Source organism: Dryas octopetala, chromosome 1 (assembly GCF_963921425.1).
Source record: "Dryas octopetala chromosome 1, drDryOcto1.1, whole genome shotgun sequence".
NCBI lineage: Eukaryota > Viridiplantae > Streptophyta > Magnoliopsida > Rosales > Rosaceae > Dryas > Dryas octopetala.
This window is the reverse complement of record NC_141366.1, coordinates 20557733-20579464: the sequence shown is the minus strand read 5'-3', so window position 1 is coordinate 20579464 and position 21732 is coordinate 20557733. Positions and strand designations below refer to the sequence as shown.

At 34.6% G+C, this 21732-nt stretch overlaps 1 protein-coding gene and 1 pseudogene across 5 annotated transcripts; both read right to left on the bottom strand.

Moving 5' to 3' along the window:
* Nucleotides 1–6388: 6388 nt before the first annotated feature.
* Nucleotides 6389–16028, bottom strand: LOC147299009 (putative disease resistance RPP13-like protein 1). 5 transcript variants are annotated; one of them, XM_086242798.1, is made up of 9 exons: nucleotides 12479–16028; nucleotides 11153–11261; nucleotides 10934–11025; nucleotides 9705–9822; nucleotides 8306–8406; nucleotides 8073–8205; nucleotides 7324–7882; nucleotides 6829–6977; nucleotides 6389–6745 (listed from the first exon to the last, which is right to left on the bottom strand). In XM_086242798.1, exon 1 carries the CDS (start codon nucleotides 15965–15967, stop codon nucleotides 12533–12535), a length of 3435 nt encoding a protein of 1144 aa, XP_086098924.1. In that variant the 5' UTR covers nucleotides 15968–16028; the 3' UTR covers nucleotides 6389–6745; nucleotides 6829–6977; nucleotides 7324–7882; nucleotides 8073–8205; nucleotides 8306–8406; nucleotides 9705–9822; nucleotides 10934–11025; nucleotides 11153–11261; nucleotides 12479–12532. The 5 variants fall into 5 exon arrangements, with proteins under 5 accessions (XP_086098924.1, XP_086098923.1, XP_086098922.1 ...); XM_086242797.1 differs by having other exon boundaries at nucleotides 9740–9822; XM_086242796.1 differs by having other exon boundaries at nucleotides 8306–9822.
* Nucleotides 16029–20418: 4390 nt separating this feature from the next.
* Nucleotides 20419–21355, bottom strand: LOC147299008 (pentatricopeptide repeat-containing protein At5g08305 pseudogene; annotated as a pseudogene).
* Nucleotides 21356–21732: the final 377 nt, after the last annotated feature.

The following is a 21732-nucleotide window of genomic DNA, read 5'->3' as shown; positions in this document are numbered from 1 at the left end:
CGCTGTAGTATTGATGTATGTACGCACTCTTTATGATTAATGATTATGGTAAAAAAAAAAAAAAAAAAAGTGACTTTTATTTGATCGACTTATTAGCTAGCTAGCTAGATGAACACGTTGCCTACTAATTGTTTTATTCGTTTGATCTTTACTAATTGTCTGCAGTAGTGCATGCATAGTGTCGACTCATCTGTATTAATTGGACCTAAAAATTAATATAACCGATAAGTGCATCTGTGAATGTGCATGGTATGGAAAAATAAATAAATAATAGGTATAGAAAAATGTGTCATATATATTTTCCAAAATGAGACATTGCTAGCCTTTTGCATTGGCACATTGCAATACCTCAAATCTCAATTGCAAGCACCAGAGATTGATAACTGATAAGTCTAGCAGATAGCTTTAAATTTCTTTTTGGGCTTGGGAATCTTCACGTATCAACTATGTATATTAATTAGAAGTTGAACAATTAATAAATAATATCCAAAAATTCATTATTTTAATGATACTCTAGTAATTAAGTTAAAGAGAAAAAGAGAGAAAGAAAAAGTAAAAAGAGAGAGGATGGGAGAGTGGTGGCCAGCCGGACTTGGGGAGAAGCGTCGCCGTGTTGGAGGAGGGGTTGCTGGAAAATGACCAAGGGAAGTGGTGGATTGGATGACTGGATCTGATGAGCTTTATTTATTTTTTATTTTTAAATTATATTTATCTCTCAACATAAAAATTAATATTTTAATATATTAATATATTAATTCAAATAATTAATCAAAGTCAATTACAATTAATATATATATATATGACGTACATGTGTCAAATATTTAGTAGGGAGCATCATCACCACCTTAAATAGTAGGATGACGAAATTGGTGGTGAGCAAATCAGCTCTCCATCGTTTCTACAGTTTACAAGCAGCATTGAGATGAAAGCGCTCGATGGGTGACTTTGGTATAATCGGAGTGCTTGACATGGAGAGATATTTGTACTTTAATAATTTAATTCATAAGCCAACAAGAATGAGTTAATTCTCCACAGTCCAGACCACACCCTTTTGAGAGACTCTCCCAATGGGGCATGCCGCATGCCCATGGAAGATTTAGTCCACCCTTTTAAATAGCTTTTCCATTTTGCTTTGACAGTCATATCATTTGTATAGTTTTTCAAGAGATATAGTGACAAATTGACTGTAATTTAATGTAGCAGTTGCAGGTTTGCAGTTAGCCTACCACTATATACATGCTGATTCAAATAAAGATATAATATCTTTTTCGTACAATACCAAACAATGCAGTTTAATGATTAAAACAATTCATTTTTTAGTTTTCTTCTCAAAGGTCATTTCTTTAAAAAAATAAGTCAAATCAATAATTATTTGACCATTTAAACTATGCAGACAAATATAATTTGTCGAAAAAATTAAAATAATATTGGCTATAATAAACTGATTAAACAATTTTCGATTTGGTTAATAATTTCCAAGGGTGATATTTGAATGATGTTATAAAATATGGACGGTTCTGATTATTGAATTATAATTCCATAGAGGATGTTCTTACTTTTCTTAGAGTAAGGACATCCTTACTTGAAAATTTTCCATATATATATATATAGGGAGCTTCAAGTAAAGATTTCTTACTTAAAGAAAAGTAATAACATTATCTCTAATGTAACGCCCCGAACCCCGGACATGTGACAGTGACACGTATCCTAAGTATCCCGAGAATGTATACAACACTAAGCCGTCAATGTCATAATCTCAAGTCTCTTAGAATACATTAAGTCTTTAATTTAAAAATTGGGTTGGATCAGAGATAAAATAAGCAATGAAAATTAAAATTCTCCTAAATAAAAATTTCACAATAAAACTAACCCCTTGAGGTTACACATATTAAAAGATGCAACCTCGTAAAATATCTGAATCATTAATGAGCCAATGAGAAAATAAAAAGATTTACAAATCGAAACACAAAATAAAAATGAAAGGAATAATATGAAAACTCTTGATTTCCCATTGCTACTGCCATGTCCTTCTCACGCTGCCTCCTTAATTTATAATATGCAAAACAAACCCCTACACCATGGTTAGTGCACTGGGTTACATGTAAAACCTAGTAAGTTATGAAGCTCGTGTGGGTAAAAGCAGCTCATGCTCAAGTAAAATAAATTGAACACGACACTCAGTCATAACAATAACCAACAAGAGTGTCATAAGCCAATATATAAATATATTCAAGCACCCTGAGAATTTCATTTTCGGAGTTCAACACCCAGGTTATCACACGTAAGACAATGGCAATCAATTATGATATTTCACATCCAGCATCACAAGCACACATACAAAGCGTACCTAGATAGCTGAGGTAGAATCAGAGTACTCGTATCACAACAAGGCACCTACAAATCGACCCCCAAACGGGTCCACTGGGATACCAATCTCCTAGATATAATCCGACGACCGAACCATTAATGTGGCCAACTACTCTTTTCTCAAATCATCAGTAAAAACTGAACTGGTAGCGAGAGTATTTATTTCACTGGTTATACCGCTTAAACTAGGTTTCCCCTTAGGACAATCGTGCTAGTCCATCCGTATAACCCTTCCGGAGGTCGTTAACTGATCCCGGCATGACCCGATAAATCAAACTGTCTCTTGGCCAAAAGGCCCACCAAACTATGTCTAGGCCCAACCGGCCCATTAACTGTATCTTGGCTACCAATCGACCCATTAAATTATGGCTCAACCGACCGATTAAGAACACGATTATATCAAATAGTTCTCAAACATACATTTATCATCTTTACCGAGGAATTATTTAATTAAAATAGCCCAAGATAATCCATAAGTTGTACAACATAAAAAATGGAAGAAAATCATCCTGGGCTGCCGCCGGAAACATTGAGAACGGCGGAGACATCAGTGGTTTGGAAGAGAGTAGAAGAACGAGACCGGAATCGCCGTCATCTGCCGTCGGAATAGCCAGGATCAACGAAGGGATTTTGCGGGGTTTCTCGACTTCGAATTGCCGCGCATGGTGGTTTGTTGGATAATCCAAACACACCACCATGCTCGCTGTGACGAAAAGAACAAAACCTTGGTGGTTCGGCCTTGCGACGCCACAGGAAAAAGACAGATCGACAACGAGGGGCTTGAACTGGGTTTGGGTTGGTTTCAGGTTTTTGGGTGATTAGACGGTAGGGAAAAGAAGAGGAGTATGAGAGGAACCCGTCGTCGCCGAAATCGTCGATAACGGTTGTCGGACGACAGCGCATGCTCTGAAGTAGAAGGACGACGAGAGAAAGAAGGAGGAGAGAGAAGAAAAAGAGATGGTGGAGGGTTGGGGGTTTTCACGAAAATAAAATAATTTTTCAAAAAATTTCCTATTTATACTAAAACCCTAATGTGTAAAAAGACTAAAATGACCCCAAAAGTGAAACGCTTGTAACTTTTAAACCGTGACTCCGATTCACTCACGGTTCACGTGTACTTGCTCGTAGAGCCAAGCACTACCCAACCATAACAAAATCAAAGTCAAAATCCAAATATTTCAATTTGGTCAAAATTGGGTCAAACTTTAAAATAAAACAAATAATTTTGTAAAATTCCCCCAAAATGTTTGAAATAATAAATCACTGTAAAAATTATCCAAAACATTTTATTTCTCGAATAGATTCCCAAAATTTCAAAATAAAATCTCAAGTAAAATTTGGGAAATATACATGGTCTCACATCTAAGTACCACTGAGCAATGCAGTTCAATGATTGGAATAATCCATTTTTTTAGGTCCATCCTCAAAGATTGTTTTTGTAAAAAATTAGCCAAATCGGTACTACTTAGTTATTTAAACTGTGTAGACAAACATAATCTGTCATATAAAATATATAAAAATGATGTTGACAGTAATAAACTGACAAAACAATTTCCAATTTGCTGATTTTTTGTAAGGTTGATCTTTGAATGATGTTCTAAAATATAGACAATTGATCATTGTATTGTAGGTTCATAGAGGATATTCTTACTTTTTTTTTTTTTTTTTAAGTAAAGATATCCATATTTGAACCTCCTTCATAAATTATTTAAGAGGCATTCGCTAGTGGTCCTTATAAATGAATCTATTAAGCAAAGAAATTAAGGCTTTAAAGGATAATTGCTCACATTAAATTTATGATTTAGTTGTGAATGTTATCATGGTTCTCTTATTTTGGCTAGACCATAAATTATATATGCGATTCATCAAGTCATTGCCCAAGGAAGAAAAAGTTACCTAGCGCATCAACCATCTTGTTGGTTCACTATAGGTTTCTCGGTGTTAATTTATATGGCACGCATAATATGATGGAGCTTTCAATGAAAATGTTCTCTTTAAAAAAAAAATGCAGTTTAATTATTAGAATCAGTCAATTTTTAGGTCTTTCCTTAAGAATTATTTATGTATCAAATCAATTAAATTAATAATTATTTAGTCATTTAAATTGTGCAGATAAACACATTCATTAAAAAATTAAAATAATATATTGACGGTAATCAAATAGTTAAATAGTTTATGTTTTGATGGATTTTTCGCATTGGATGTTTTAAAATATAAATTGTTCTAATCATTGAATTATAGGACTAATATAAAATGTGTTTTTTTTTTTTTTTATTTGAGGGGAAGGAAATAGAACTTGAGTGCACGATGAGTAATTTTATGGGCCTTTAAACTTTGCTACTCCAACATCTGCAAAGCTTCCTTACCTTTCTGCATTGTATATATATCATTGCATTCATTGAAAGTTGAAGTTAAGTAATTATAGAAAATTGATAATAATGCTAGCTGATGTAGATATTATTTACTTTTTCCTATATATGATGATTATTCCAATATTCCATCTCAATTATATATATAGCTTTTTGAGTTTGAAAAAAAAAAATATATATATATATATATAGCTTTTTGAGTACTCAAAAAATTCATTATTCTTGTACGGTTCAAGAATGATTTTCACATGCATGTTGAAGTTTCACAAGATGCTTAAAGGCATTCAGAAAGATGATAACATCACAATTGTTGTTAGTTGCGTACGTTAAATAATGGCATAAATTCAATTTAGACACATAACTATATATACTATTTCAACGGGGTCCACAAACTTTCAAATATTTCAAATATACACTTGATTTATTATGTAAATTGAAAAATGAAATTTCGTCCATCAATTTATTGAGAGATCAGTTAAATGTCAGCTTGCCTTTTGCTAACGGAGATTAATTGGCGACATGGCACCAACTCAGCATACATTTCCTGCCAAATGAGCAACACATGTCCACTTGACATGGGCCCACACACTCATTACCTCTTTCCCGCTCGTTGAACGCTCTCCTAACCATTTAGTCTCCAAAAAACATTACGTTTTCCCCCAAATTCGAATATAAATCTCTCACTTGTGTTCAACGAGCGAGAAAGAGATGATGAGTTTGTGGACCCGTGTCAAGGGTTAGGTGGATCTGTGTCGCTCATTTGGCGGGAAATGAGCAACACGGATCCACCTAACCCCTGACACGGGCCCACAAACTCTCTCTCTCTCTATTATTATTAAATTGTGAGCCCCTGTCGCTCATTTGGCGAAAAATGTTTGCTAAGATAGCGCCACGTCGCCAATTAATTCCGGTCAGCAAAAGCCAAGTTGTCATTTAACTGATCTCTCAACAAATCAATGGACAGAAATTCATTTTTCAATTTAGATAATAGATCGGGTGTATATTTGAAATATTTTAAAGTTCATGGACCCCGTTGAAATAGCTTATATAGTTATGTGTCTAAATTAAATTTATGCCTTAAATAATTTATGAAGTGCCATTTGTACTGTAACTAGTTTTACAATATACATTTTCATTCACACAATTATGTCATTGCACAATTAACACATTTGAGAGTATTTTCTCTTACCATATATATTCTGTTATATTGTTGTTAAATTGTCAATTTAACCGTACACATTAAAACAAAAATTTAAATAATTAATTAATATTTCCCTGGCAGACTAACAAGAACTTTTCATATATATACCATTGACGCTCCATTGTTCTATCAATTTTGTAGATGAAAATACAATGAATTAATAATATATACCAAACATGTTCCACAATTTACATTAGAGATGATAAGCAATAGAAGTGTCTGGTAGAAGGCGTGAAACAGAACAGAGATGTCATTTTCACTTCAAAACACCACTAATCAATTCATTAGATACCCATTACGCACAAAGCATGAAAAAGCACAGGGCTAATGTTTGGTTGTCATCCCTCTCTCTCTCTTATTTCTCATGTGTGTTTGTGCGTCCATCTGATGGTGCAATAAATTGTAAATAATTGAAGCACTTTTACACTATGAATTGCTCTTTTGACTCGGCTGCTGGAAGTTGGTTTATTAAATTGATTTGAATATCAACAATGTCTAGAAGCACATGTCTAGTTGTTTAGACAGGAGAATCTACCTAGTAAAATGTTAACAACATTGTCATAAGCAATAGAGTTTGATAAGCCACACATGACCATCTTCTAACTCAAAATAAAAACCTCACTCTCGTGTGTCAAAATGTGCAAGAGTGTGTGTGACAAAATTGCATTGACGGTTCCTGAAGACCACATTTCACACATTAACTCAAGCAAGGTCCAATTTCACTTCCTCCATTAACTCGAGCTATGTTGCAGCTTCAAGAGTGTTTGACTCAAAGCCTAGCATCCATCAAAGTGAGTTGCAACGAAGCCTGACAAAGTTACGAAAATGGTTTCATGAGAAGATGGCTGGTGGAAACTCACATAGCAGTCTAAAAGGAGGATGAGGCACAACCTACAGAGAACCAGAGGGTAACCTGAATGGCTTGTTGAGGTTGAAGCCTACTGGGTAGAACCCACAAGCAATTTCAATTTCTCAATTACTGACTGCTGTCAAGTTGGAAGGCTCTAACCTTGACAATGATAAGAAATGACAACAGAAACCTGTAGAAATTGTGATTGAACAAACTTATCAAATTCTACTACTAATCAGCTTGGTATAAAAAACTCTGTCCAATTCTAAACACCAACCACCTTACCATCAAACATGGAGACTATAATTAATCTCATATGTTGAGCCATATATGCTACTCCACAGAATGGAAGGTGGGAGCCTATTGTTTAACTAATATGAAGAGAGAATCCTTAAATAGATTCAATGCTGAAATTCGACTAAAATTAAACTCATATCTGTTCAATATGTTTCAGCAAGACAAAGAGGTAAGCACTTTAAAATTCATTACTAAAATTAAACTCAGAAGAGCGGACTCAGAGAGAATTGGATACTTACAATTACAACTAGGACCCATCAAGACATTGCACATCATATTGGTTCCCCATCAATTATTATGTGAGCAATCTTGGGCTAATCAAGAGAAGTGGGTAGCAGCACTGCAGTTCAAGGCATGTCCAAATTTCAAATTAATCAAGAGAGTTGGGTGTCGAAACGCCTTTTACTCCATGTACTTAAAGATTCAACTGATTGGAGATGAAGAGGAGCGAGAATGGTGGACAGCAGCTCCTCCTCCAGAAATGAATCTTACTTCTTCACATTCTTTGAAGCTGGACTGACTAGTGACGGATATTCCACTTCCGCAAATGATTCCAATTCTAGACAACCTTTTTATGGACATAAACCGAATAAATGCGAGAAGGGTGTGCATCTGTTCTGGCAGTGACCTCAATTTCTTAGCATAAAAAATAGGGGATATAAAAAGAGAATATAGCTGCAGGTGATATGGAAGTTGATGCCCAACGTAGCGCCGTCTGCAGTTACAGTTGTTTGATCACTGCTGCATACATTCAAATGCTCCAACTTCACCAACGATGAAGAAATCAACTACAGAAACCTGTGAAAATTTTGATTGTAAAAAAACTGTCAAAATTTGATTATAAAGAGTATTATACTATGAATACATATTTTGATACAAAGACAAACCAGGCTTGGAATAAGACATTTTGATGCTTATAATCAATAACTAAAAACCCCTTATGCATCTTAGTTGACCAATATACAGGGATGCGTGAATTGAGCATTACCTGGCAAACCTTTCCATTTTTACACTGGGAAACATTCCTCTGCCAATTATGCTAAGAGAGAATCTTGAAAATTGAAAACAACTTCGTGGGAAGGCAGGCAGTGCAGTCCCACAAAGTAATTCAGCACCTGAAACTTTAAGGAGATAAACTGTGTTCAGCAGCCTCATAAATGTCAACAGCAGATCTGATGGTCACCAATGCATAAGTTCAGAAGAAAAGAAAGTTGAAGCAACCTTGTCCGTCAGTGATGGAAAATCTTGTAACCAATATTCCAGAAGTGGTATCATCCAATTAAAGAATGACACAGAACATGAAACCTAGTCAATTCAAGCATCTGGAAAGAATTCAAAGGTAGAGGTGTAAGTAAAAACAATAAATCATTGGACATATCCCGTCACAACTCACAAGCACATAAATGTAAAAAATTAGAACTATAAAAAAAATGTTTTTTGAAAAACCTCATCAAAGTTGTAGTGAGCTTTGAGATCTTGACATGTAGAAAACATTCAACAGACATTTTTTCCAATGTGTTGTCATATGTGCCACAACTCCTCTTAGTGCAAAGAAAGAACGAAGCATAGGATAGATATAACAATTTTTAAAGTGTGTGCGTGCGTGTGTGGGAGGAAGAAACAAGCATTAAAAGTAAAGACACATGTTGTGAGTGTGCAGACAAACACCTTACAGATGTACTTTTATTCTTGCAAAAAATAAGAGAACCTAGCATGATATTAAGAAGATCCTTGGTCCCATCACACAAACATTTTCATATACTATTGTATAGAAATAAACAGATGAGAACATGAAGCAAATTTCTATTTCGGTATCCTTATGGATAGTACAATCTTTTAATGATAATAATATTCCATTTGTCCCCTTTAATAGCTCAAAGGTATGCAAGTCTAAAGATTCAAAAGAGGGGTGTCAGTGGTAAACAACAACTACTATTTGACTGACATAATTAAGAAGTGCAGGGAAAACAAAAGTATTTCTCAAATACGTATGCGTATAACACATGTACTTACTAACTAGGGCTTTAACAAGGATATCACTCTAAAAACAGCTTTTGGGAAGTTACATGCCTATTAGTATTCTGTATTATGACTTTTCACTCCTAATCATATACTTACGAAAATAAGGTGATTCTTAATTCAAGTGTCTCTTAAGACTTGAATATGACTGAGAAGATGAACTGTGCAAAATTGTTAATAAAAAATTCAAATCTCCCTCTACTCAAAGACAATTTAACAAGAGAAACAAAATCAAAATTGAAAATTACAGGACCACTATTGTTTCATTTCAACTAAACAACAAAATAAAATAATACTAAAATGCGTTTCTTACTCTGTACCAAAATCAACTACCTTGCCAGTATTCAAAAGATTACCATTCCTACTGAAATCACAAAATTTATAGTATGGAGAAGCTTAAAAAAGAAAAGGGGGAAAACATAAAAGTTGAAGACATGTGAATAATGAGCTTGTAAACAGATACATAGCATAACTGAAAGAATACACCGCAAGACATAATTTCTCTAAGAAGATTCCAGATAAAAACTGACAAAAGCTTCCATCAAAATGAGTTTCAACAAAGTCTGACAAGATATGGAAATGGTTTCATGAGAAAATATGCCTAGTGGAAACCACATAATGAGAATGAGACACAACCTGAAGATAGCTGAAAGGCTTGTTGGGATTGAAGCCTACTGAGTAGAACCCATCAGCATTTTCGATTTGCCAATTACTGATTGCTGTCAAGTCAGAATACAAAATTGTGATTGAACAAACTTATCAAATTCTATGACTAATCAGCTTGGTCTAAAAAACTCGGTCAAATCTTAAACACTAACCACCTTAACATCAAAACATGGAGACTATAATTAAACAGCAGTTACTGTTTATCTGACACAATCTTATGATTTTTATAACAGTCTGTTATAAATACTAAGAGTTTGTTCAGAAGACTCAAAATAATCAAGCAATTTGGTAATGAAGCATAGCACAAAATCTCATTGATCTATGCTAAAGAAAGGAAAGTGAAAGCTTATGTTATAACTAAGAAGAAGAGAGAATCCTTAAAGAAATTCAATGCACAAATTAGACTAAATAGAAAACTAATACAAGGTAGACAACCAATAGCAGGTATATTATAAATTTCATATAAAGCAGTTGAAAGGAAATAGGCTAAGGGAACAGGGCATCTTATCTGTTCAATACGTTTCAGCATGACAAAGAAGTAACGCTTCGTAATTCACTACTAAAATTAAACATAGAAGAATGGACTGCAGAAAACGTATCCGAAAGAGAATTGGATAATCTATTAATTTATATCTTGAATAATCAATATGTAACAAAATTGATGGGTAGATTTGTCAGCGTTCATAGACATTAAACCTATTCATATTGACAAAGAAGCATTTAAAATATAATTGGCCTTAATTTTCATATTTGTTAGCTACTAAAGCTCCAGTTTAAACCCAATATTCTTTGAACAAGAAGCATATAATATGTACGGATTTTATCAAGGATGGCAATCTAATTTTGCTTAAAGTGTAATTTATGTCATTGCAGGCTGCTTCAGAGGAAAAGTTCAAGCTTTGCAGTGCAGTATATCAATCGTTGGGTGCCAACAATATGATCAACTCATGGACTAATTATCTAGCAGGAACACAATTACTATGGTACCTTGGTGACAAAATATAAAAGGCATGCATTGACTAGAAAATATTAAGTATACTTAATTTCTTGTGTTTTATTCACTCACATCAAAACAAAACTCTTTAGTTGTGGATTGCAACAGGAAATTCAATGTAATCTCAAACACAATAGAAAACTCTTTTGTATCCACGATGGAAGACTTACTCGTATAAAAAGAAGGGATCCAGAGGTATCTGAGCATTAACCAAGAAAAAAACCCCGGGCATTGTGTATTAAAAACAAGATGATGCACCAGCCTGTGGTTGACAGAAAAACATTAGATACTCATCAACTGTACAATCAATACATTTCTTCATTGATGAAATGATATCAGACATATTTTATCAAAAAATCATACAAAACATATGAGACTTGGTGACTGACCTTTAGAAATGTAAACAGCCAAGTTCAGTACCAGCCGGTATTGATTGATCTTTCAAACTGCACTTGATTTCTTCTTAATTATGATCAGATTTTGTCCAACCAGAGCATGCTGTGCAATATAATGTACTATATATGTCAGTTAAGAATCTAAAGATTTCCTCTTCTCATTGTAGCAATGTGCCTTTAAATTTTTATGTGGGCATATGTTTGTGTCAAATACAGAAGATTCCCAACCAGAAATCTTAACTAGGACTGCAACATGACGAGGACATCACTGCCAAACCCTTTAGGGTTTATGAGCGAAAGAGATGGAAAAAGAGGTCACGTAATCCTACTCTATCTTTGAGGTTGGACTAAGTTCACATCATTATTTCTTCTACAGTTTCCAGCAGCCCAAGCCACTAGAGACTTTTAGATTTCTTAATTACAAGCATCACCTCAGTTGTAATACATTCGTGAGTTTCCAAACTTTTCTACAAACATGTATTAGGCTTTACATGCACCAGGTATTTATTAGGAATTCCAAAGGTTTCTTTATATGTAATTGCCTGAACGCAAGTTATGAATTAATGAATGCAAATTGTTATCAAAAAAATTTCTGGTCTCTAACTTTCTGCGAAGGTGTGAATCCAATCTCTATCTTTATCTCTTAAGAGGTTCAATCTTCACTTTTTTCTTAATCTGCTTAGCCTACCAAGTAAGTGTTTCTTGAATTCATATCTTCTTATATTCTAGCAATCCTTCTAAACCTGAGTTTGAATCTTGCACATAACTTATCTTATGTTGAATAACCTTAAGTCACAGTAATCTAAAATGCAATTAAGACTTGCATTGGAAGTTGAACAAACCTTAAACTAGAGGAGTCTATGCAGTTATTGGATCTACTTAGTTTCTGAATTTTAAGGAACTTATTGTGAGAAATATGGTTAGCTCATTCATGCTGGTTTCTAACTGTGGATTTCCTAATATGTGGATGGGTGTGCATGCAGAGTGAGTTTCAAGCATCCTGCATCACAACAGGGTCCTGAGTGGAACTTGAGTAGAGCTTAATTTGTCAACTTTTTCAATATATAATGGAAAACTTTAATTGGACAATTAATAGAAAAGGCAGTGGAACATGATATTTATGCAGTTTTCCTAGGCAGTAGTCACTGAATATTGATTGAATTTAACATAGAATTTGTTACATTTAAGGGCTCTATTGTACATATGACCTAAGAGAATAACTGTCATTACCTGCATTCCTGCAATTTAACTCTATTGTAAGAGCTTTTAGATTCGCTGCTGAAAAATGAAATTTACAAGCATAGACTGCAGAATTAGTACCTGACTGAGATGGAATAATTAAAGTGGGACCCAATCATGGACGTCGCACATCGATCATATTTGTTCGAAATCGATTTCTATGTTGGGGATGTGAGCAATCTTGGGCCAATCTTCCCCTGTCTCTCTCTGGCACCGTTGTTTTAGCAAAGGACAATCCGAGATTCCTAGATGAGAAAGAGAAGTGGGTAGCCCTGCATCTGGCAAGCACTGGAGCTTAGGACATTTGATTATTCGTAGATTAGAAAGAGAAGTGGGTAGCCCTTCATCTGGCAAGCACTGGAGCTCAGGGCAACTCCAAATATACAATGTTTCAAGAGAGGTAAGGTGTCTCAACTCCTTGCCGTTCACGGTCTTAAGATTCAAACAATGGTAGATGCGGAGAGAAGTGAGAGTGGTGGGCAGCAGCCCCTCCTCCGGAAACGAATCTACTTCTTCACATCCTTCGAAGCCGACACTGAAATACTTGAGAGAGGTGAGTCTTTGTAGACCCCACTGCATACGCTTTGCAATCACTTTTTTGCAATCATAGATACGAAGTGATTCTAATTTTGGTGGCAATCCCCCTTCCGGAAATGATTCCAATTCTGGACAATGTAGTATCAATATAGTCTCAAGAGATGGGAGAAGGGTGTGCATCTCTTCTGGCAGTGACCTCAGTTTCTTACAGAAGCGGATCTCCATCTTGGTCAAGTTGGGCGCTTGTAGCCCTCCATCGGGAAAACACACCAAATTTGGGCATTCCTCTATGTACAATTCAGTGAGGGATAGGAGGAGTTTAGGGCATTGGGAAGTAGTAAGGGCTTCTACATTAGCGTTCCTGATTCTGAGCTTTTCAAGCTTTGGGAAGTAGTCTAACGGGAATCTCCCGCTTAGCTTGGGACAATCCTCCAGACGAAGCTGACAAAGATTAGGAAAACCTCCACGGTGACACCACTCTTGCAAATTCTGCATGTTTTGGAATTTCAAGACTTGTAGAGATGTAAATGGCTTAATTGCACAGCTGTCACCATAAAACTCTGGCCCTATTGACACCACTTCTTTTAACCCATCAATTTCTAGCTTTTCAAGCAAGGGTAGCTGCCCCAATGATGGTAAATATCCACACCTCTTAAGTCGAACAGACACTAGATTTGAGAAAGATTCATCTCCTACCCAACTTGGAAATCTCGTACTCCCATAAGAAATAATCTCGAGTGCTTTTAGGTTTGTATGAGGTTGGAGGTTGTCGAGCACCTGCACTTCTCTTTCCCTATCTCTTTGTGCATCGTCACTAAGATCTCCCCATTCCAAAACCAGTTCCTTGAGATACTTCTTCTCCCTCAAATTGGCCTCCAAAGCATCCTCCACACGAACAACATTATCAAGCCCTGAAATACAAAACTTTCCCCGCAAATACTGAACTTCCTTCAACTCTACAATATTATCTCCACTGTGTTTGTCTAAGACAAACTTCCCTCTCAGAGTTTGTAGATCTTTCAATTTGCCCATATGTGGGGGCATCTTTTCTATCCTTGTATGTCTGATATCAAGATGGCGCAAGTTGATTAGTCTTCTCAAGTCGGGTGGCAACTGAGTAAGCTCTCTACAACTTTTCAACAATAATACTTGTAAATTGTACAGACTACACAATGTGTTAGGTAACTTTTTGATTAGACTCCCAGACAGGTCCAAGTGCCGGAGAAGTTTTAACTTGCTAATCGAATTTGGCAGCTCCCTAATATCATACTCAGATAAATTAAGCACTCTTAAACATTGTAGCTTGAGCAGTAGATCAACATTACCATTGATGTTGCTAAAGATTCTTGGTAATGATAATGGTAGGAAGGTGCGCAAATGCTTAGCTTCATGCAAAGCCTCAAATTTCTCAAAGCTGTGAAAATGTGTCTTTACATACGAAACATGGCGAGTTTTGCTCCCAATGTTGATTGAGTCTTTGTTCTCCAACCTAACGCAAATTTTTTCAGATACAAATGTTGCTACATCATTGATAAGGTCATGCATGGTGAAATGGTCATCATCCCTTGATGAATGTTGGAAAAATGACCTTGAGGTCAGCTCATTGAAGTAGTACTCTCCAACTTCTTCTATCATTTTCTCGTTTGTGGGTTGTAAAAGATCTTCGGCCATCCACAATAAAATCAATTTTGATTTTTTAAACTCAAAATCCTTGGGAAACATTGAACAATAAGCAAAACAACGCTTGAGATGTAGAGGCAAATAATGGTAGCTCAACAGTAGAGCCGGTAGAATGTCATTCTTGTTATCTGGCAATCCCCATATCTCACTCTTAAATACTTCTTCCCATTCCTTCACATCTAATTTAGAACGTAAGAGGCCCCCAAGTGATTTTGCAGCTAAAGGAAGACCATTACACTTTCGAACAATTTGTCTTCCGATCACTACAAGATTTGGATGTGCACTACTAGTTGTATTGTTGAAGGCATGCTTTGCAAATATCTGCCACGAATGCTCCTCAGATATTTTCTCTAATTGGTGAGTTGGAAAAGTACCCATTTTAGAAGCAACATCTTCATCGCGTGTTGTGACGATGATCTTACTTCCATTCGCTGCAGATGCAAAGGGAAGCCTTAAGTCTTCCCAGCGAGAAAACAGATCACATTTCTCGTCCCAAACATCATCAAGAACAAAGAAAAATTTCTTCCCCGTCAAAGCCTCCTTGAGGCTAACTTGAAGTTCATTTAGGTCTTTATCCTTAGAACTTTTCAAAGTGACATACTTATAAATTGTCTGTGTTATTCTAAGAACGTCAAATTCTTCCGAAACACAAATCCATGCGTGGAAGTCAAAAAGTCGCTTCACTCTGTCATCATTGTACAAAAGCTGAGCAAGGGTGGTCTTTCCGAGGCCACCCATGCCCACAATGGAAATAACGCCTATTTTATCGGGAGTGGCATCGTCCGTACATAATAATTCAATAAGGGTCTTGGTATCCTCATCCCTTCCATACACGCCAGAGTCATCCACCAGAGAAGTAGTAGAAAGTCTTGCATGTTTAGCACCTTCTTTCAAATTGAGGTGACCTTTTTGGTTTGCAAGGGAGTCTAGTCTCTCAATAATTTCATTTAATTTGGGGTCTACTGATCTGTCAAAAGGATGAAAGCAAGCAGAGATGAGTTGCTGAGCCTTACTAGTTATTGTGTCAGCACATCCAGGTAGATCATGATGATCAGCTTTCTGCAGCTTGCGTCTGAGTGCTTCTGCCTTGATGTCAGCAACCAGGTCCTCAGCATCATAGACGGCCTCTTTAAGATCAAAGAGCCACTGCTTCACAAAATCGTTACTTAATTGCTTCTCCTCAGCATCATCCACAAGAGCATTCGCAGACAACAAAGCAGTCCTCAACTTGCGTAATCCACCCTCCAGATTCTTCCCTCTGATGAAGTCCCGGACCTCCAGAGAAGACATCTTGTCAAATACCGCCTCAAAGAAAGCAGAGAGAAAAGCTCCTCCAACCACCTCCAAAGCCATGATTTTCGATCTTCGGTTGCAAATGGAATTATGAGAATGAGATTTCAGAGTTCAGAGCATGAGTTTATTGCTAGATCGATTGAGATTTGCTTTTTAGGTGACAAACAGTAATTACACTAGTACTGGTTAATAAAACAAAAAGAATCAAAGAATCAAAGAATCAAACAAAAAGAATCAAAGAATCAAACATATTGTGGGGACTGGGAGCACTTTACACTTATTCCATTAATTTATATGAGCACTCAGCCTGAGCCAGCCATGCACAGAAATAGATAAATAAATAATATTTATCCAACTTATTTCTGTGTGATGACCTAACTTTTAATAAGAGAGATATAATACAGAGGTTTGGCTCGATGGTTTTATTTGTTCTACTTTTGGAGGTTCTTAGTTGGGTCTTCATAGCTTTGGTTGCTGTGTTGATTGTTTTTCTTGTTGTGTTGTTCTTTGTTTGGGTTTTTCTTGTTTCTCTTTGTAATGGGGGTTTTCTCTCTTGTTTCCTTTGGGCTTTTATAAATTCATATTTAACAAAAAAAAAAAAAAGATAGACTCAATAAATGTGTATATCCATTACATATAAATTTTATTCCAATCAACATATGAGAATTCAACTAAGTCAATAACATATTGTGGGGACATGAAATAAAAATAAAATAAAAAGTTTCGCTATCACAACGTGTGAATATACTTCACCTGTTTATTTATTTCATTCATCCATGAAAATTGAAATGATGCTAAAGCATATAGCGATAGAGATGAACACAATATATTATATATTATATATATATGTATACATCCGTTATACCCAAAGAATAAAATTTCGGGTTTCGAAGAAATTTCGATGAAAATTTCGACAAAAATTAGACGGAAACGACGGAAATTATTATCAAAATACGAAATTTTTGAATAAAACTTTACCATATATTTATTTAACATATTATCTACTACATTGATAAAAAATATTGAAGAAACCAAATTATATGGTAGCTAGGTTTCATGTGATATGTGATGAATATAATGCGCGCTGGAAACAAATACTGTTAAATAAAATTACTATATTTTTTATACTCTATAATCTATACACTAAACCCTATACTTTATATACCCTAATATTACATTAAATCTTATATACTCTATATTCTTTAAGATATGGTATAAGATATTAGGATTTATGCCATTTAGAATATTTTTAATTATTTTTTATATACAAATGTATTATGATTTAAGATTTAAAGATAACTAAACGAAATCTCAAAAGAATCAAATAAAACCTCAAACCCTTTTATTGCTAGATAGATTGAGATTTGCTTTTTAGGTGACAAACAGTAATTACACTAGTACAGGTAAATTGCCACAACGAATCAAACAAAAAGAATCAAAGAATCAAACATATTGTGGGGACTGAGAGCACTTTACACTTATTCCATTAATTTATATGAGCACTCAGCCTGAGCCAGCCATGAGCCATGCACAGAAATAAATAAATAAATAATATTTATCCATCTTATTCTGTGTGATGACCTAACTTTTAATAAGAGAGATATAATACAGAGGTTTGGCTCCCTTGATTGGTGGTTTTATTTGTTCTGCTTTTGGAGGTTCTTAGTTTGGTCTTCATAGCTTTGGTTGCTGTGTTGATTGTATTTCTTGTTGTGTTGTTCTTTGTTCTGCTGTTGGAGGTTCTTAGTTGGTTCTTCAATAATGCTAATTGTTTCACATTTTTTTTTCATATTTGTATCTCATTTGATGTGTCATTACTTCACTAGAAGGGTTTTTTTTTTTTTTTTTTTAGGTTTTTTTTTTTAATTTTTAGTGTCCAATGTATGAATGTCATGTAAAATAGTATGAAATTGTGGTATAAAAATGTGATAAATGTAGCATTACTGTTTTCTTGTTTCTCTTTGTGATGGGGGTTTTCTCTCTTGTTTCCTTTGGGCTTTTATAAATTCATTTATTTAACAAAAAAAAAAAAAAAAAAAGATAGACTCAATAAATGTGTATATCCATTACGTATAAATTTTATTCCAATCAACATATGAGAATTCAACTAATTCAATAACATATTGTGGTGACAGGAAATAAAAATAAAATAAAAAGTTTCGCTATCACAGCGTGTGAATATACTTCACCTGAATAGTTGTTATTATAATCAAATAGCTAAATGACTTCAGATTTTGGAGATCTTTTACAAGAATGATCTTTGAAGTAGGGCCTAAAAAATAAACGGTTCGGATTTTGAGATTACATTGTACAGTGGGCTCAATAAGGTGGTTATCTTTGTATTAACTTACTAACCAGTTAGTTTTAGAGCATTTTTATAAATATATACATCTGTTATACCATAATTTATTGAGTTCAACTAATTCAAATAATATTAATAAAAGAACTAATTCAATAAATAAATTAGGTAATCTTCAAGAATTATATATATATATTCACCAGAGTAATTATATATATATATATATAAAAAGATGTCATTTCACCGAATTAATTATATTTTAACAAGTAAATTCTTATCATAGTTGGTATCACCATAACTCACCCGCAATCCCCTCACTAATTTCTAACTACAATTATTTACTTTTTTTTTTTTTTCTGTTTTCATTTTATTGACATCCGAGGAGTAAAATTTTGAAATTTTCGGCGAAATTTCATTTTTTCGGGGTATAGAAATTTTAACACTAAACTTTTTTTTTTTTTTCAATATTTCAAAAATTTCGAGATCAAGTTACATTGATCTCGAGCAATGTTTTGGGAAATTTCAAAAATTTTGGTGAAAATTTCGACTTTTAAAAGGGATTTTCTCTCTCCCTTGTGATTTCTTTCTGCCCCCCTCCCTGGCGCTTGACCAGAGCACAATCTCTAGCCAAATCTTGGCAGCCTAAGACCACCGGCATGACCCCCAGCTGCTAGCCATCCTCCCCCAAGCTACCTCGAAGCCGGCCATCCTCCCCCTGCGTGCAGATCTGCTCGAGAACACCAACTCTGCCGCCGGCTTGTCTCGCCTATTCCAGCCACCTCCAGCCTCCGATCACCAAAAATTTTGGTGGGTTTCCCTCTCCTCATCATGGGCTTTCATTCTCCTAATGTTTGGTTTTCCAATTTGCAGAATTTGTGAAATTGAAATTTTAGGGTTTGAAATTTGTGAATTTGAAATTCTTATATGGAATTAATTTATGGAATATGGATAAATCATAGAGTATGGACTATGGAGTTATATGACGTTTTGGGAAACATAAGATCAATATATAAATCAACTTATATCTTGTTATAGACAAATTATACATAGAGTATGGATAAATCATAGAGTATGAAGTTATTTATGAATTAATTTGAAATTCTTGATATAGACAAATTATACAAATTAAAGAAAATTTAGTATGTCACCATGAACAATTAAACATCATTTGTTATTAATTATGTATGTGACAGTATGTCTTTGCAAATTATGCAAGTTATAGAATATGGACAAATTATGCAAATTATACCCTCTTAATATTCATGTAAATTATGTAATACAAATTATACAATTAGTCCATGAAAGATTAAACAATTATACAATTATATAGTTATTGTGTATGTCTTTTTATTATTAGGAAAAATTATTTTGGAGAAGTATCATGGGGTGATTATGTTTCGCAGTACACTTACTCTGCACATGAGGATACTGATCGAAGATGGTGAACACGTTGAACCTCATAGAAGCTCTATGTGGTACTAATTACTTAGTGATATGTTTGTAATGTATTGGATTTGTTATATTTTTATTAGATTTTCTCTTTTTTATTTATCCAAAGTAAAGGCTTACTGTGTTCATTTTTTTTAATCTATAGCATAGGTATATTATATGTATATTGGGTGTTTAATTTTTTTTTTTTTGGTATTTGAGTGTTTATATCTTGATGTTCATAATTGGTAACCATTTTTTTTTTAATTATATGCATAAATTATGAAATTTTATCAATAAAAACATTCAAAATTAGAATTAATAAATTAATGCCTCAAATCATGGATTTTTAATTTATTGCTCAAATTAGAACAATAGTATCTTTTGTAAATATTCACAAATTCAGGCCTAAACCATTATCTGACGTGAAAAAAAAAACCTCTCACACACATTTGTTTACCTAATGGGCCTATTTTAAAACGAGGTATTGAAAATGGAAGTATATCTAAAGGGCCCTAGTATGTGTGTGTGTATATATATATATATATATATGTGGCAGCCCCAGTGTTTGCAATCAATAGTGTAGATCGACATGCAGCTGTGAGTCACCTAGCTTCTTGCCTTACTATAAAGGAGACTCAACTATAAGCAGATTATGTACTAGTGTATAATAGTTATTGAAGTGTATAAAGTGAAAGAAAATGACATGCTTCAATGGTTGGCTTGAGTGAAGTGTAACTATATATCTAACAGATAAAAGAAAAGACAAGAAACAAACTTGAAGTTAAAAAGCAGTACCTACAGTCAACAAGATAGAGCACTGTTAGCTTTCTACTCATTCTCCTCCCTCTTCTCTCTTACTCTCCCTTCACTTTTCTTCTACTATTTTTTCTGCACGTACACCACCCTCACCCCATAGTTTTTATCTTTGCAAAATACCCTAGGTAATCATTACCTCTACTATTGGATAGGTGACTCTCTTCCACAAATTCTTACCCCTGGCATTAATTCTTACAGTAGTCCCTTACAGTAGTGCTATATATATATATATATATATATGGGCTTTTATCCATTGATTGATTTGGGCGGAGGAGGGTATAAGAAAGTGGTTAATAACTATCTACTAGTCCATCAAATAGGCCTATCCAATATAATATTAAGACTTATATATATTTTTATCCTATTTAACTTACTAATATTTTATTATTATAATTATTATTCATTTATATATATATATAATTTTTTTTTTTGGGGCTATTACAGTTTCTCACAAGAATTCCATCAAACACCTTACGTGCATACACGATATCCCCACGTGTAGCATACATATGAATTAAAGAATTACTCACAAACCTATCAGACTCAAACCTATTTTTAGCAATGTGGGCATGCACAGCCACACCAAGTTCTCGCTTCAACAAACGCGCGGACGCCTTTGCGAGAAAAGGGCACGTCAAGTGGTCCGGCGAGACCCCATCACGCAACATTTTCACAAAGACCGAAACCGAACGGTTCGGGTTTTTGCTCTTGGAGAAGCCTTTAATGACTGTGTTCCAATCAAAGATAGTTGGGTCGGAGAGTTGTGACAAAACCCGATACGAGTAATCGGTGTTACTCGAATCCAATAGCGCAGAGAAAGAGAGGAGTTTGGAAGTGAAGGAGTGTTGTTGGGAGAGGCCAACAGTGATGAGCAAAGCATGTATTTGCTTGAGCTCAAACATTGATTTGCATTTTTCACTAAGGGTGATAGCGTTTGAATTATACTAGTATTTTTGCTTGGACATGTTACATTCAACATTTCAAGTGGTGTAGTAATATATTTGACCACTGCGGCACTGCAGATATGATTGTCGGTTCAGGCTCACCGACGTCAACCTCTTCCACGTAAAGAGATTGGTAGTGATGGGTTATTGTGCAATTCGCACAATTTTGTTCTTTTTTTTTTTTTTTCAAACGTCGCCCAACACCAAATTATTTCAGCAAGTTTAGTCACCAATTAATGTGATACATGACATGTCAGTTTTTAAAATTAAAGTATAAAATGAGTTAAAAAATAAATAAATATAAAATTAGCATATCAGTTGAGATTTTTAAAGTT

Excerpts from the sequence above, each read along its gene's own strand:
- LOC147299009 (XM_086242796.1), bottom strand. The coding sequence starts at position 15,967 with ATGGCTTTGGAGGTGGTTGGAGGAGCTTTTCTCTCTGCTTTCTTTGAG.